Consider the following 12601-nt stretch of genomic DNA (forward strand, 5'->3'; position numbering starts at 1 on the left):
TATGTGCCAAGTAGTTGCTAAGTACTGGATTGGCCAAAAATTCATTCGGGTTTTTCCATCATATCAGCACTTACTCTTCTCAACCTCTTACCACAAGCACCATGACTCTGTAAGATTACACAGGCCAGGCTGAGGCAGGCCAAAGTGGATGCCATGGGCACCAAGAGGATAACAGTCTTACACAGATATGATAATCATGTCTAGTGAATACGAACACTTTAGATGGCTACAACAGAGGGCATTACAAATAAGGAAATATTTTCATTCAGGCCCAACATGTTTTATTTGAAGTCTCAAGATTCTAGCAGATTTTCTTGGTTCCCATGAACAAATAAGGAGTTTTAGGACTCTTTTTTTTAAATCACTGATCATTCTCCAGAAAGAAGGGTATGCAAAAGCACAAAATAATTAGTAAGACTGATCTCTCAGAGAATAGGAACAAATTTGAGTTAAGGCTCCAGTTTACTGACTTGCAGAATTTTATACCATATAAAGAACAATGTCTGTTTCCAGATGAGCAAACAAAGGCACAGATTGAGGGCATGACTTCAGCCAGTTCACAGAGCCAATTTTCACAGGACTCCCTGGCTCTAGGTTCAGTGGACTCTACATTACTGGCATCTCTTAGTTCCTGGGTTTCTAAAAGGCCTTACAAAGTCTGAGAGGAATTTGTTGTCGTTCAGTCGCTCAGTCATGTCTGACTCTTTGGGACCCCATCAACTATAGCCCCCCAGGCTTCCCTGTCCTTCACCATCTGCAGGAGCTTGCTAATTCCCGAAGAGAGGAATCAGTACATCAAAAAGCTGCTTTCCACCAGCCTTTTCTCAATCCATTTTCAAAACAGAACAAAGGAAGCATTAGCTGTTTAAGTTTCATTTTCTGCAATTCTGCCTACTTTAATTTCACTTTCTACTTTCAGTTTCCAACTTATCGTTGCAAAAACACACCCACAAGTTACATCATTAGCTGTGGTTCATCTCCCATATATAGCCCTGACCTGGGGCATAAATTTATCTGAAAATCCGTAAGACGGACAGAACAGAGCTCAGAGAAGACCATCCAGCTAGACAAAGCATTGCAGAATTGCTGCCTAATTCACAGCAACCATGAGGTAAGCCTTTCTCTGTTTCTCTGCCTTTCTGTATAAAGCTTCTGGAAAAAATTTTAACCATACTATATCAACAGACTTAGTCTCGGTGATGCCATTTCCTTATTTTTCTATTTGACCAACTGTTTCGGACTGAACGTATACGTGAGTGCACTCACACACATGCACATTCATACATGCCCATAAACTGTTTTATCAGTTCACTTTCCTTCTTTGTCAGCATCTTCCTGAGGAATTTGCTGAAACCCAAAGAAAGGGAGGGAAACAGAAAGGGTGGAAGGGAGAGAACAATCCCAGTCTCTGAAACAATTTTCCACCAATCTCCCTTCTGTCTGAGCTAGGGGGGGAATGGACAGTTAATCTGGATACAGATGTTGCTTTCTGGCTCCTCGACAGGAGGAAAAAAGTAGAGTGCACACAGCTGTGTGAGCCACAGCAGTGGCGTCTCTCAGCTATCTTGAGAGAAATATTGTGGTGGATGAGGAAGAGATGCTCACTGCTTAGACAACAAGACCTTTCTCTGCTGGCATCTGGTATCACTATCTGCACTGCCGGGCTCCTATGTCAGGCTTTGTCAATCTGACTGGATCTAAGATTCGCAGGTTAACTGTCCTCTGGGGCAGCCAGGTGGCCTGCGATCCTTGACAGCCTCCTGTTCACAGGGCTCGGCTAGAGTTCTGTGCTTGGGAACCCCCACATCTTCCTTAGCTAAAGGGCCTAATGTAAACTGTATTATCTAAACTGAATCTTGATTCAAAGAACCTTGGATCTTATCAGATCAAAAAAACATTAATATTGGCCTGCAAATTTGCCCTCAGTGTTCCAGTGTACAAAACTTTGAAGGGGCAACAGTTTCAGAAAATGCATAATTACAGACCTATTGTCAACCCTTCTCCCCTCCTTTGGTTCACAGACAAATAAGAGTGGATTATCACTGATAAGAAAATAATAACAACAGCAACAAAAATCATCATCATAATAATAGAAAAGTAGATATCATGTCCTGGATGCTTATCAAGTGCCAGCCTGGCTTCCAAAGTATTATGTAAATTATTACATTTACAAAAGAAACTTATGAGGCAAGTACTCATATTATACTTTTTTTTGCCAATAACGAATTTTAAATTAAAAAGTTAAGACTACACAGATAATAAGTGATAGAGCTAGACATGAACCAGAGTCTCTATTCAATGATACCTTATTTAATCTTTAAACTGATGTTTCTTAAAAGGTACCAACGGAGGTTCATGAGATCATTTCAGATGGCATAGTAATTAGCTTTTATATTTTAAAGGAAGATCCCCTAGAGGAGGGTATGGCAACCCACTCCAGTATTTTTGCCTGGAGAATCCCACGGACAGAGGAGCCTGGTGGGCTATAGTCCATGGGGTTGCAAAGAGTCAGACACAACTGAAGCAACTTAGCATGCATGCATGCATATTTACATAATTTGCAGAATTTTTACTCAGGCTAGTAACATGAATTTTTATAGTGATAAAATACATGTATGATAAAATTTACCATTTTAACTGTTTTCAGTTCAGTTGAGTTCAGTCATTCAGTTGTGTCCGACTCTTTGCGACCCCAAGGACTGCAGCATGCCAGGCTTCCCTGTCCATCACCAACTCCTGGAGCTTGTTCAAACTCTCGGCCATCAAGTCGGTGAGCCATCCAACCATCTCATCCTCTGTAAACTCCTTCTCCTCCTGCCTTCAATCTTTCCCAGCATCAGGGTCTTTTCCAATGAGTCAGTTCTCTGCATCAGGTGGCCAAAGTATTGGAGTTTCAGCTTCAGCATCAGTCCTTCCAATGAATATTCAGGACTGATTTCCTTTACAAATGACTGGTTTGATCTCCTTGCAGTCCAAGGGACTCTAAAGAGTCTTCTCCAACACCACAGTTCAAAAGCATCAATTCTTTGGCGCTCAGCTTTCTTTATAGTCCAACTCTCACATCCATACGTGACTACTGGAAAAACCATAGCTTTAACTATTTTAAGTATACAATTTTGCAGTATTTAGTACAACAATGTAGTGCAACCATCACCACTATCTAGTTTAAGAAAATTTCGTCACTCTGAGAAGTCACTCACCTCTCATCCTTCACTCCAGGACCTGGTAACCATTAATCTGCTTTCTGTCTCTATAGATTTGTCTATTGTGGATATTTCATATATATGGAAGCATACAACACACGGCCTTTTGTGACTGACTTATTTAACTTAATGCCTTCAAGGTTCATCCATACTGAAGCATGTGTCAGAATGTACTTCCATTTTAAAGCTGAATAATATTCCATTGTATGCACTGACTACATTTTGCTTATCCATTCACCCACTGGAGAACACTTGGGTTTCTCCCACTGTGAATAATGCTGCTATGAATATAAGTATACAAATATCTATTCAAGTCTTTGCTTTATTTTGGGTATCTACCAGAAGTGGAACTAATGAAGTATATGATAATTCTATATTTAATTTTTTGAGGAATCATCATTTTCCACAGCAGCTGCCCCATTTTACATTCTCCCTAGCAATGCACAAGGGTTCTAATTTCTCCACATCCTTGACAACATTTGGTATTTTCTGTGTTTTTGATAAATACCCATCCTAATGGATGTGTAGAGGTATTTTATTATGGTTTTGATTCACATTTCATTAATGACTGGTGATGTTGAACATCTTTTCATGTACTTACTGGCCATCTGTATATTTTCTTTAGGGAAATGTCTATGCATGTCCTTTGCCCATTCTTTTAATCACTTATTTGTTTTTCTGTTGTTAAATTGTAGGAGCTGCTTATTAGTCTAAATATTAATCCCTTATCAGGTACATGATTTGAAAACATTTTCTCCCATTCTGTGGGATGTCTTTTCATTCTATTGATACTGCCCTTTGATGCACAAAACTTTTTAGTTTTGCTAAAGCTCAACTTGTTTATTTTTACTTTTGTTACCTTTGTTTTTAGCATATCCAAGAAATTGTTGCTAAATCCAATGTCATGGAGCTTTTTCCCTGTTTTGTTTCTAGATTGTTATAGCTTTAGATGTTACATTTAGATCTTTGACACATTTTGAATTCATTTTTTGTATATAGTATAAGGAACAGGTCCAACTTCAATCTTTTGTATATGGATATTCCTCCTTTCTGCATATATCCCAGACTGAGTACTGGAGAAGCCAGAAACCTAGAAATGCTGGTAGGCATGAATAGAAAAGTCCCATGAAAAACCTGCTCTCTCTAGCCAAAGGACCCAAAAAGGAGACAGTCTAGCAAAACAAAAAATTTATAAACAACCACTACTCTAGCCAAATACCACAGAAAAAGTCAAACAAAAACTAAGGCCCCATTCCCAACTCTGCTAGTAAAGGCTGAGTGGGTAGCCAAGACTTCTATTCTCACCAGGCTATGAGCTAGGCATCTGGACTCTTCCACTCCGTCCCCCAACGGATGATGTCAGAGAAGGCCAAGTGGAGTGCATTGCCTTCTCTGGTTCAAAATCACTAGCATTAGGGAAATGCAAACTAAGACCACAAAGAGCTACCTCTACATCTATTAAAAGAGCTAATAACATTTTCTTTAAAAAAGTGGAAATATCAAATTCTGGTAAGAATACAAAGAACTAGATCATTCATACATTACTCTGTATGTGTGTTAGTTACTCAGTTGTTTCTGATTCTTTGCGACTCCATGGACTGTAGCCTGCCAGGCTCCACTGTTTATGGAATTTTCCAGGCAAGAATACTGGAGTGGATTGCCATTCCCTTCTCCAGGGGATCTTCCCAATCAAGGGATTGAACCTGGGTCTCCAGCACTGCAAGCGAATTCTTTACTGTTTGAGCCACCAGGGAAGCATACGTTACCAGTAGGAATGAAAAATGAACAGTGTGCATATTGTACCACTGTCAGTTTCCTAGTTTCAATGTTGTACTATAGTTGGATAAAATATAATCTTTGGGAGAAACTGGGTCAAGGATACACCGCCTTATGTTCTATCTTTGCAAATTTCTGTGAATATATATAAATAAATAAATATTTCCCACAAATAAATCCAACTAAAATAAATGGGTCAAATATGATCACATTTACATAGTCTTAATTTGTTACATAATCTGCAGACTAAGGTCGTGATGTCAATAATATTTCCTAAGGCTCTGCGTTTCTTACTGGTCTCTACCTTAAATACAGCAATAGGAAAACAGAAAACTCTTATATAACATGAAATATGCATGCTCTAAGTGTTTTACATAGATAGGCTTATTAATTCTCACCAAATCCAGTGTGCTAAGTTTATCTTCTGTGCTTTACAAAGGAGGTTCTGAAGCACAGAGACGTTTCATGGCTAGAAAATGCTGGAGTCAGTGTATGGAGCCAAGCAAACTGCATTCAGAGGCCAAATGGATCTTAGAAATACAGGAACTCGATGGAAAAGGGCAGGCAGGCCCTTTTCAAGGCTAGGAGGTGTTTTACTTGGCTTATTTCTATTGGCTGTTTGTTACCTAACAAAGAAAATCTGCTTTTGTTTTTACAGTTATAAAGCTGATGAGGATCAGCTCAAGGATAAGCTGCTACTGTTGAGATGTCACTTTACATGGGATTTGATCATTGCAGAGACAGAAATACCGGATTTAGAAAACAGGGTCTTGGAGGAGATTACGTTCCTGGACATCAAATACAATGTGGGAATATACAACTTACTGGCCTATGTGAAACACCTGAGAGGCCAGAATGAAGAAGCCCTGAAGAGTTTACAAAAAGCTGAAGACTTAAGCCAGCAAGAACATGCCAACCAATCAGAAGTGAGAAGTCTGGTTACCTGGGGCAACTATGCCTGGCTGCATTACCATATGGGCCAACAGGCAGAAGCCCAGATTTACCTGGACAAGGTGAAGAACACTTGCAGGAAACTTGGGAATTCCTCCAGCTATAGAATGGCGTGTCCTCAGATGGACTGTGAGGAAGGATGGGCCTTGCTGAAATGTGGAGGAAAGAATTATGAACGGGCCAAAGTCTGCTTTGAAAAGGCTCTGGAAGTGGACCCTGAAAACCCTGAATTCAGCACTGGGTATGCAATCGTTGTCTATCGCCTGGAGGGCTTTAACAAAGCACAGATTAGTGCGGAATTTTGTCTGAACACCTTAAAACAGGCTGTCAAGCTAAATCCAAATGATGCATACATTAAGGCTCTTCTTGGCCTGAAGCTTCAAGATGTAGAACAAGAAGCTGAAGGAGAAAAGTACATCAAAGAAGCACTGACCAATGCGTCCTCAAAGGCTTATGTCTTTCGGTATGCTGCCAAGTTTTACCGAAGAAAAGGCGTTCTGGATGAAGCTCTTCGGCTCTCAAAATTGGCCTTGGAGGAAACCCCCTCTTCTGCTTTCCTGCATCACCAGACAGGGCTTTGCTACAAGTCACAAATAAGCCAAATAAAATTCGCTACAAACTGTCAGCCTAAAGGACAGGATAAAGAAAACATCAACAGAATAATACCATTAGCCATACATCATTTGGAACGTGCTGTGCAACTAAAGCCCACATTTGAGTTAGCTTATACAAGCCTGGCAGAAATGTACGCAGAAGCAGGTGACCACAGAAAAGCTGATGATACTTTTCAAAAAGTGCTCTGCATGAAAGCACTCGACAAAGAAGTGCTGCAACACATACATTTGCACTACGGCCGATTTCTGGAATTTCACAAAAAATCTGAAGTCGATGCAATTAGCCATTATTTAAAAGCAATAAAAATAGAAAGCCCATCAACAGATAGGGATAAAAGCATCAATTCTTTGATGAAATTGGCTTCAAAGAAACTCCGGAGAAATCCATCAGATATAGAAAGCTTGAGTATCCTTGGGTTCATCCACAAAGTAAAAGGAGAAATGAATGAAGCCCTGGAGTATTATGAGCGGGCCCTGAGGTTGGCTCCTGGCTTGGAGAACTCTGCTGTGATCCCTAGGCACTGAAATACGGAATCATCTTTTCTGCTTGTGACTTTCAGAAACGCATTATGTAACTCACCACAATGCTGTAATCTTTGAACAATTACTCAAACCTGATAAAACATTAGTTGTATTCAGAAAATAGGGAAACAGCCTTCAGGAGCGATTGTGCGATCAGATCGATCTAAGATGGCGACTGTAGAACCGGAAACAACCCCTATTCCCAATCCCCCGCCTACAGAAGAGAAGACAGAATCTAATCAGGAGCTTACTAACCCAGAACACTGGATTAAATAAACACCCTTTACAGAACAGATGGGCACTCTGGTTTTTTAAAAATGATAAAAGCAAAACTTGGCAAGCAAACCTTCGATTGATCTCTAAGTTTGATACTATTGAAGACTTCTGGGCTCTGTACAACCATATCCAGTTATCTAGTAATTTAATGACTGGCTGTGACTACTCACTTTTTAAGGATGGTATTGAGCCTATGTGGGAAGATGAGAAAAACAAACGAGGACAATGGCTAATTACACTGAACAAACAGCAGAGATGAAGTGACCTCGATGTTTTTTGGCTAGAGACACTGCTGTGCCTTATTGGAGAATCTTGTGATGACTACAGTGATGACGTATGTGGAGCTGTTGTTAATATTAGAGCTAACGGTGGTAAGACATGGACACGAGTTTGAGTAAACTCTGCAAGGTGGTGATGATCAGGGAGGCCTGGCGTGCTGCAGTTCATGGTGTTGAAAAGAGTCGGACCGACTAAACGACTGAACTGAACTGAAAGGTGATAAAATAGCAATATGGACTACTGAATGTGAAAACAGAGAAACTATTAGACATATAGGGAGGGTATACAAGGAAAAGTTAGGACTTCCTCCAAAAATAGTAACTGGTTATCAGTCCCATGCAGACACAGCTACTAAGCAGCTCCACCACTAAAAATAGGTTTGTTGTTTAAGAAGACACCTTCTGAGTATTCTCATAGGCAACTGCCTCAAGCAATCAAGATTTGGGAGCTGAAGGAATGCCTCTTCAAAAGCAGAATGGACTGCATTTAAATTTGAGTTCCATCTAAATGTTGCTAAGATAAAAGGAAGTTTCATTAGCCTTTGTCTTGTACTTCTGTATTCATATTTTCTTTTTTTTTTTTTAGCTAGAGTGTCCATTATCCCAATCAAAGTATTACAGTACACATCATATCATCCCCAGAATCCATACATGTGTTCCTGGCCCACTTTGTAACAGCTTAATAGAATTAACCATTACAAAAACATTTGACCCATCTACAATATTAAAAAAAGAACTTGCATTTCTATACCTTACAGGAGAATGATTTTGCTTACATTCCTTTATATGAAGGAGCGTATTTTACTGGTTTGAAAGAGTATAATGCATAGTTTTCTGGCAATTTTCTTTGTTTCTTTTTACAGCATTATCTGTCCTGTACTCTTGCTGATGGCTGCTAGATTTTATTTGCTTCCCTACTTGATAACATTAGTGATTCCGATTTCAGTTTTTCATGTGTTTTGGTTTAGTTTTTCTTTCTCATGTAACATTGGTGAAGAATCTAGGAATATGACATAAAGGTAGAATAAACATTAGTTTTGTGCATTCTTTGGTAATTTTTTTTGTAACTACAATGCTTTGCTACAAATTTATGCTTTTCATTCAAATCACTGATCTATGTTTGTGTGATTTCCTAAACTTAATTGTGTATTATAAAAAATATAGTATCATAATTACATTCCTAGTTAGAATTAGTATGTCTGTTTTTGTATCTTTACGCTGTACTTTAACACTTTGTATTACTTAGGTTATTTTGCTTTAAAAATTGCCTCAAGTAGAAAAGCAATCCCACTCATATTAAGACAGTGTACAAAACTGTAAATAAAATGTGTTCAGTGAGTTGTCTTTAAAAAAAAAACAGTCAATCAGAACATACATGCCTCTACATGTGAGAGAGAAAGAGAGAGAAGAACCATTTCTCTGTGAATGTTATAGAGTAGGGAAAAAAAGAAAAAAAATAGTAGTTTGTTGAGTAGATTTAAAGCAAAAAAAAAAAAAAAACACTGGACTTACATAAAATAAAATGTTCAATTCATTCACTTTATCAATAAATAGCTTTCAGTGCTAGATACCAAAAGTACTAGGGTGAAGGAGCAAAGAGAAGGTTCTTTCACCTCTACCCATCTTAGGTTTATTGGCTACAGCCTTAAATTAAACTGTCAAAAGACAGATTAACAAGAGAACAACCAGTTTATTAACACATGCATCAGGCATATACATGAGTACCCAGTGATGAGTAACTCAAAGGTGTGACCAGAATGTGGGCTTATATAGCATCCTAACAACCAAATGATACATTTTTAGAGAAATGATAAGGCAAAGGCAAAGAACTTCAAATTTCTGAGTCGCAAATTGTATGAAGGCAAATATCGGGGAAACTAATGGAAAGTAAGAGTTTGCCTATAAGGTTTGTTACATGTGTCTTTCTGTCAGTGTCTCTGGGCTGTTTAGGGACTAGAGCTGTCTCAGGTGATTAACTTCTGTCCTTCCTGGTAGAGAGAGGAGAGACATTATTTTCCAGGCAGATGGGGGAGAACAGAGAGCTTTTCTTATATCTGCTTCTTTTCAATTGCCTTCAGCTCAAAATAACCCTTATGGCAAGGTGGCATATTTGGGGATGGCATATTCTGCTACCCCTCAGTGAACAAAGCAGACATTTTCCTCCAAACCTCAAGCAGCTTACCATCTAGTGAGAGAGACAGACAGGAAAACAAATACATAGTCAAAAAAAAAGAAAAAAACAAATACATAGTCAATTAAAGGTCAGTTTTCCACATGAAGATGTTTGAAATGTAATTCATTGTCAAATTGTTCCAAGCAATTTCTATTGCTTTATGCCATTTTGCTCGAAGCACTATTGATTCAGTCATTTGCTAGCACTGATTTAGTTAGATGAATAAATAGGAAAAGGATGCTAAAGAGTCTGAGAGACCATCTGTAGCAATCACCTTTGATTATAACATTTTGTTAAAAGACAATACCCTATAAATAACATTTTTAAAAGGAAAATTAAGGAAACAATGTCATTGTTTTTTCATTCTTGTCCGTCTTTGGGGGGAAGATGTATGCATTCCTATTGTGGCTCTCTAATAAATTACCATGAACTGGGTGGCTTAAAATCACACTCATTTATTATCTTACAGTTCTAGAGGCTAGAAGCCTGAAATGGGTTTCACTGGCCTGAAATCAAGGTGTTGGAACATCCAAATCCCTTCTGGAAGCCCTAGGAGACAATCCTTGTGGTACCTTTTCCACATTCTGGAGGCTGCCTGTGTTTCCTGGTGGGAATCCTAAATCCACAGAAAAGACAAGTCCCCAAGGAATTCACAGACCTACTGGACAAGGCTTTGGATTTCTACTGAAATTCTATAGGAACTGAAGTGAGTAAGGTTTGTATCAGGAGCAGGCCTGAGAGTTACAGAGAAGCAATCTTCACAATTTCCGTATCACTAAAACTAGAGGTTTATTAGATTAACAAAAACATGACTTAAAGCGCTTGTGTTTGAGGAAGGAGGCTGTAAGGTACTAAAATAAGTCTACCCACTGCCAACTCCTCCAGGTCAGAAATATGAAAATCAAATAGTTATTGGATAAGTGTCAATTCTTGAATGGCTAACTCTTCTCCAATATTGTTATACACCATCTGTACCCAGAAAGCAGAGCTCATTAAGGCAAAATAAATCTCTGGATTATGCAATGTGTTTGTGTGATGTGTTTGACAAGCTTCAAGGATCACATTTACTTATTGTGTTTAATAACCTAACAACCATCTCTCTCACCCATCTTTCCCAACTCTGGAAGACATCTCTGCTCTTCGGGCAGTTCAGTAAAACTAAAATGTGGGACAGCCTGGATGTCTGCAGAGGAAAACAAGCAGTGAATCCAGGAAAAGAGATGCTTTCTGGTATTGAAAATACTACTGCCGAATTTACAAATGAGTATCTCCAGGCATTACCAAGAAGTTTTTAAATTGACAGCTGAATCTCAGGAGCTTGTTACTCCCATGTAAATGACTGGCAGAACCTCAGTTATTCACTGTCCTTATTTAGAATTCCCTGAGTGCCCAGGGAATGTCTCTCATGTACCCTAAATCAGGCCAAACCTTAGCTCAGGCCATTCACTACTATTATAAATGCCCCAGCCTAGGTCTTTGATAACCACTGTCTACACACCACCACAGGATCCACCTACTTGGGAACCATCCTGGCCACCAGTATCTCCATTCTCCTGAGGCTGCTAGAACTGGACCTGCATAGGGACTAAGAGCCTCCACCCTACAGCATGCCCCAGCTTGAACTTCCCACCTTCAGTCGGTGTCCATAGGTCTGGACCTTGTCCCCAGTCAGACCCAGCCACCTCTACTTGGAGCTGGTGCTTAAGGGAGTAAGCATTCTCTGTCATTGTCCTGGATATCAACTCTTTCACCTGGGCCACCTCCTGAACTCCAGTACCACCCTTGACTTTCTGTGATCTGATTTCAACTTTTCCTCTCCGACCTAAAGTCCATCTTCTATCTCTTGCAGCTTGGGCTGTGAAGACTAATTCAAATAAATTAGGTATATACATGAGGGTGTTACATGATTCTCAATTGTGGGGGAGAGAGAAGGATTTTGCCCCGAAGGCAAAAAAAAAAGTTGGGTTTGGCAATCTTTGGAGTTAATTTCGTTTGTCGTAACTGCAGGGTGCTACTGACATCTAGTGGATAGATGCAAGATTGCTGCTTAAACATCCTAAAATCCACTGCACGGCTTCCCACAACCCAAATGTCAATAGCACCAAGGTTGAGAAACTCCGGCTTAGATCTGTACCTTGGAAGAGTTACTAAGTTTTCAGTTTCCCAAACAGATTTTCTATTAGTTGCCATTTTTCATGTTCTACTTCTCTTTTTCTCCAGTTGCTGTGTTTTACAGGTTGATAAGAATAAATTCAGAAGACAATACACTGCTAATTTTCCCAAGAATTCACCCAATCCGACAAATTATGAAAAAAATACTGATATTCAAATTCCATCTAAAATTCAGCATGTTCAACACCTACTCAACAGCTGGGTCTTTGCTTCTTCTCAATCCTGATAATGCATATTCCTTTAAACTTTTTACAGATCGTTTTAGTCTTTCTGAATCTGAAATCCTAAACAAAACAAGCTGATAATCAGGATTTTTTTCCCCTTTTGATTTTTATCATTTACTGTTTAGTTGCTGTTCATTCAAACTGATAACCAAAGACTATCTCTTGGCCCTACAGCTAAAAGAAAGGAAAGAAGTAGGAACAAGGAAGAAAAAAACACAATCAACAAACTGGAAATATTTTTCAACAGAGGTCTATTAAATATTCTAAATCTTCAGGAAGGAGGAGATTCTGGGCATATCTTTGTACCTCCAAATAAGTCATTCAGTACTTTTTCTAAAATGTGGTTTCCCACTTAAAGGTTACCATAGCCTACAGACCCACCACATCCACATTACCTCCCAACCTCATTTCT

The 12601-nt window shown here is 39.1% G+C and overlaps 2 protein-coding genes and 1 pseudogene across 4 annotated transcripts in view; 2 read left to right on the forward strand and 1 right to left on the reverse strand.

The window, feature by feature from the left end:
• Positions 1–12601, reverse strand: part of LOC147344010 (uncharacterized) — a 39829-nt gene that overhangs the window by 19090 nt on the left and 8138 nt on the right. The gene's annotated exons all lie outside the window — the stretch shown is intronic.
• IFIT1 (interferon induced protein with tetratricopeptide repeats 1) lies at positions 1013–10816 on the forward strand. 2 transcript variants are annotated; one of them, XM_086378469.1, is made up of 3 exons: positions 1013–1111; positions 2648–2770; positions 5638–10816. In XM_086378469.1, the coding sequence occupies exons 1-3, from the start codon at positions 1107–1109 to the stop codon at positions 7067–7069; spliced, it is 1560 nt and encodes a 519-aa protein (XP_086234595.1). In that variant the 5' UTR covers positions 1013–1106; the 3' UTR covers positions 7070–10816. The 2 variants fall into 2 exon arrangements, with proteins under 2 accessions (XP_086234595.1, XP_086234596.1); XM_086378470.1 differs by lacking the exon at positions 2648–2770.
• LOC147344012 (eukaryotic translation initiation factor 4E-like) lies at positions 7235–10816 on the forward strand (annotated as a pseudogene). Its single transcript, XR_015155579.1, has 2 exons — positions 7235–7710; positions 7838–10816. The product of XR_015155579.1 is annotated as a eukaryotic translation initiation factor 4E-like (transcript).

Source organism: Bos grunniens, chromosome 26 (genome assembly GCF_055505025.1).
Source record: "Bos grunniens cultivar Pamir isolate PY7600 chromosome 26, Bosgru_T2T1.0, whole genome shotgun sequence".
In the NCBI taxonomy this organism is placed as follows: Eukaryota; Metazoa; Chordata; class Mammalia; order Artiodactyla; family Bovidae; genus Bos; species Bos grunniens.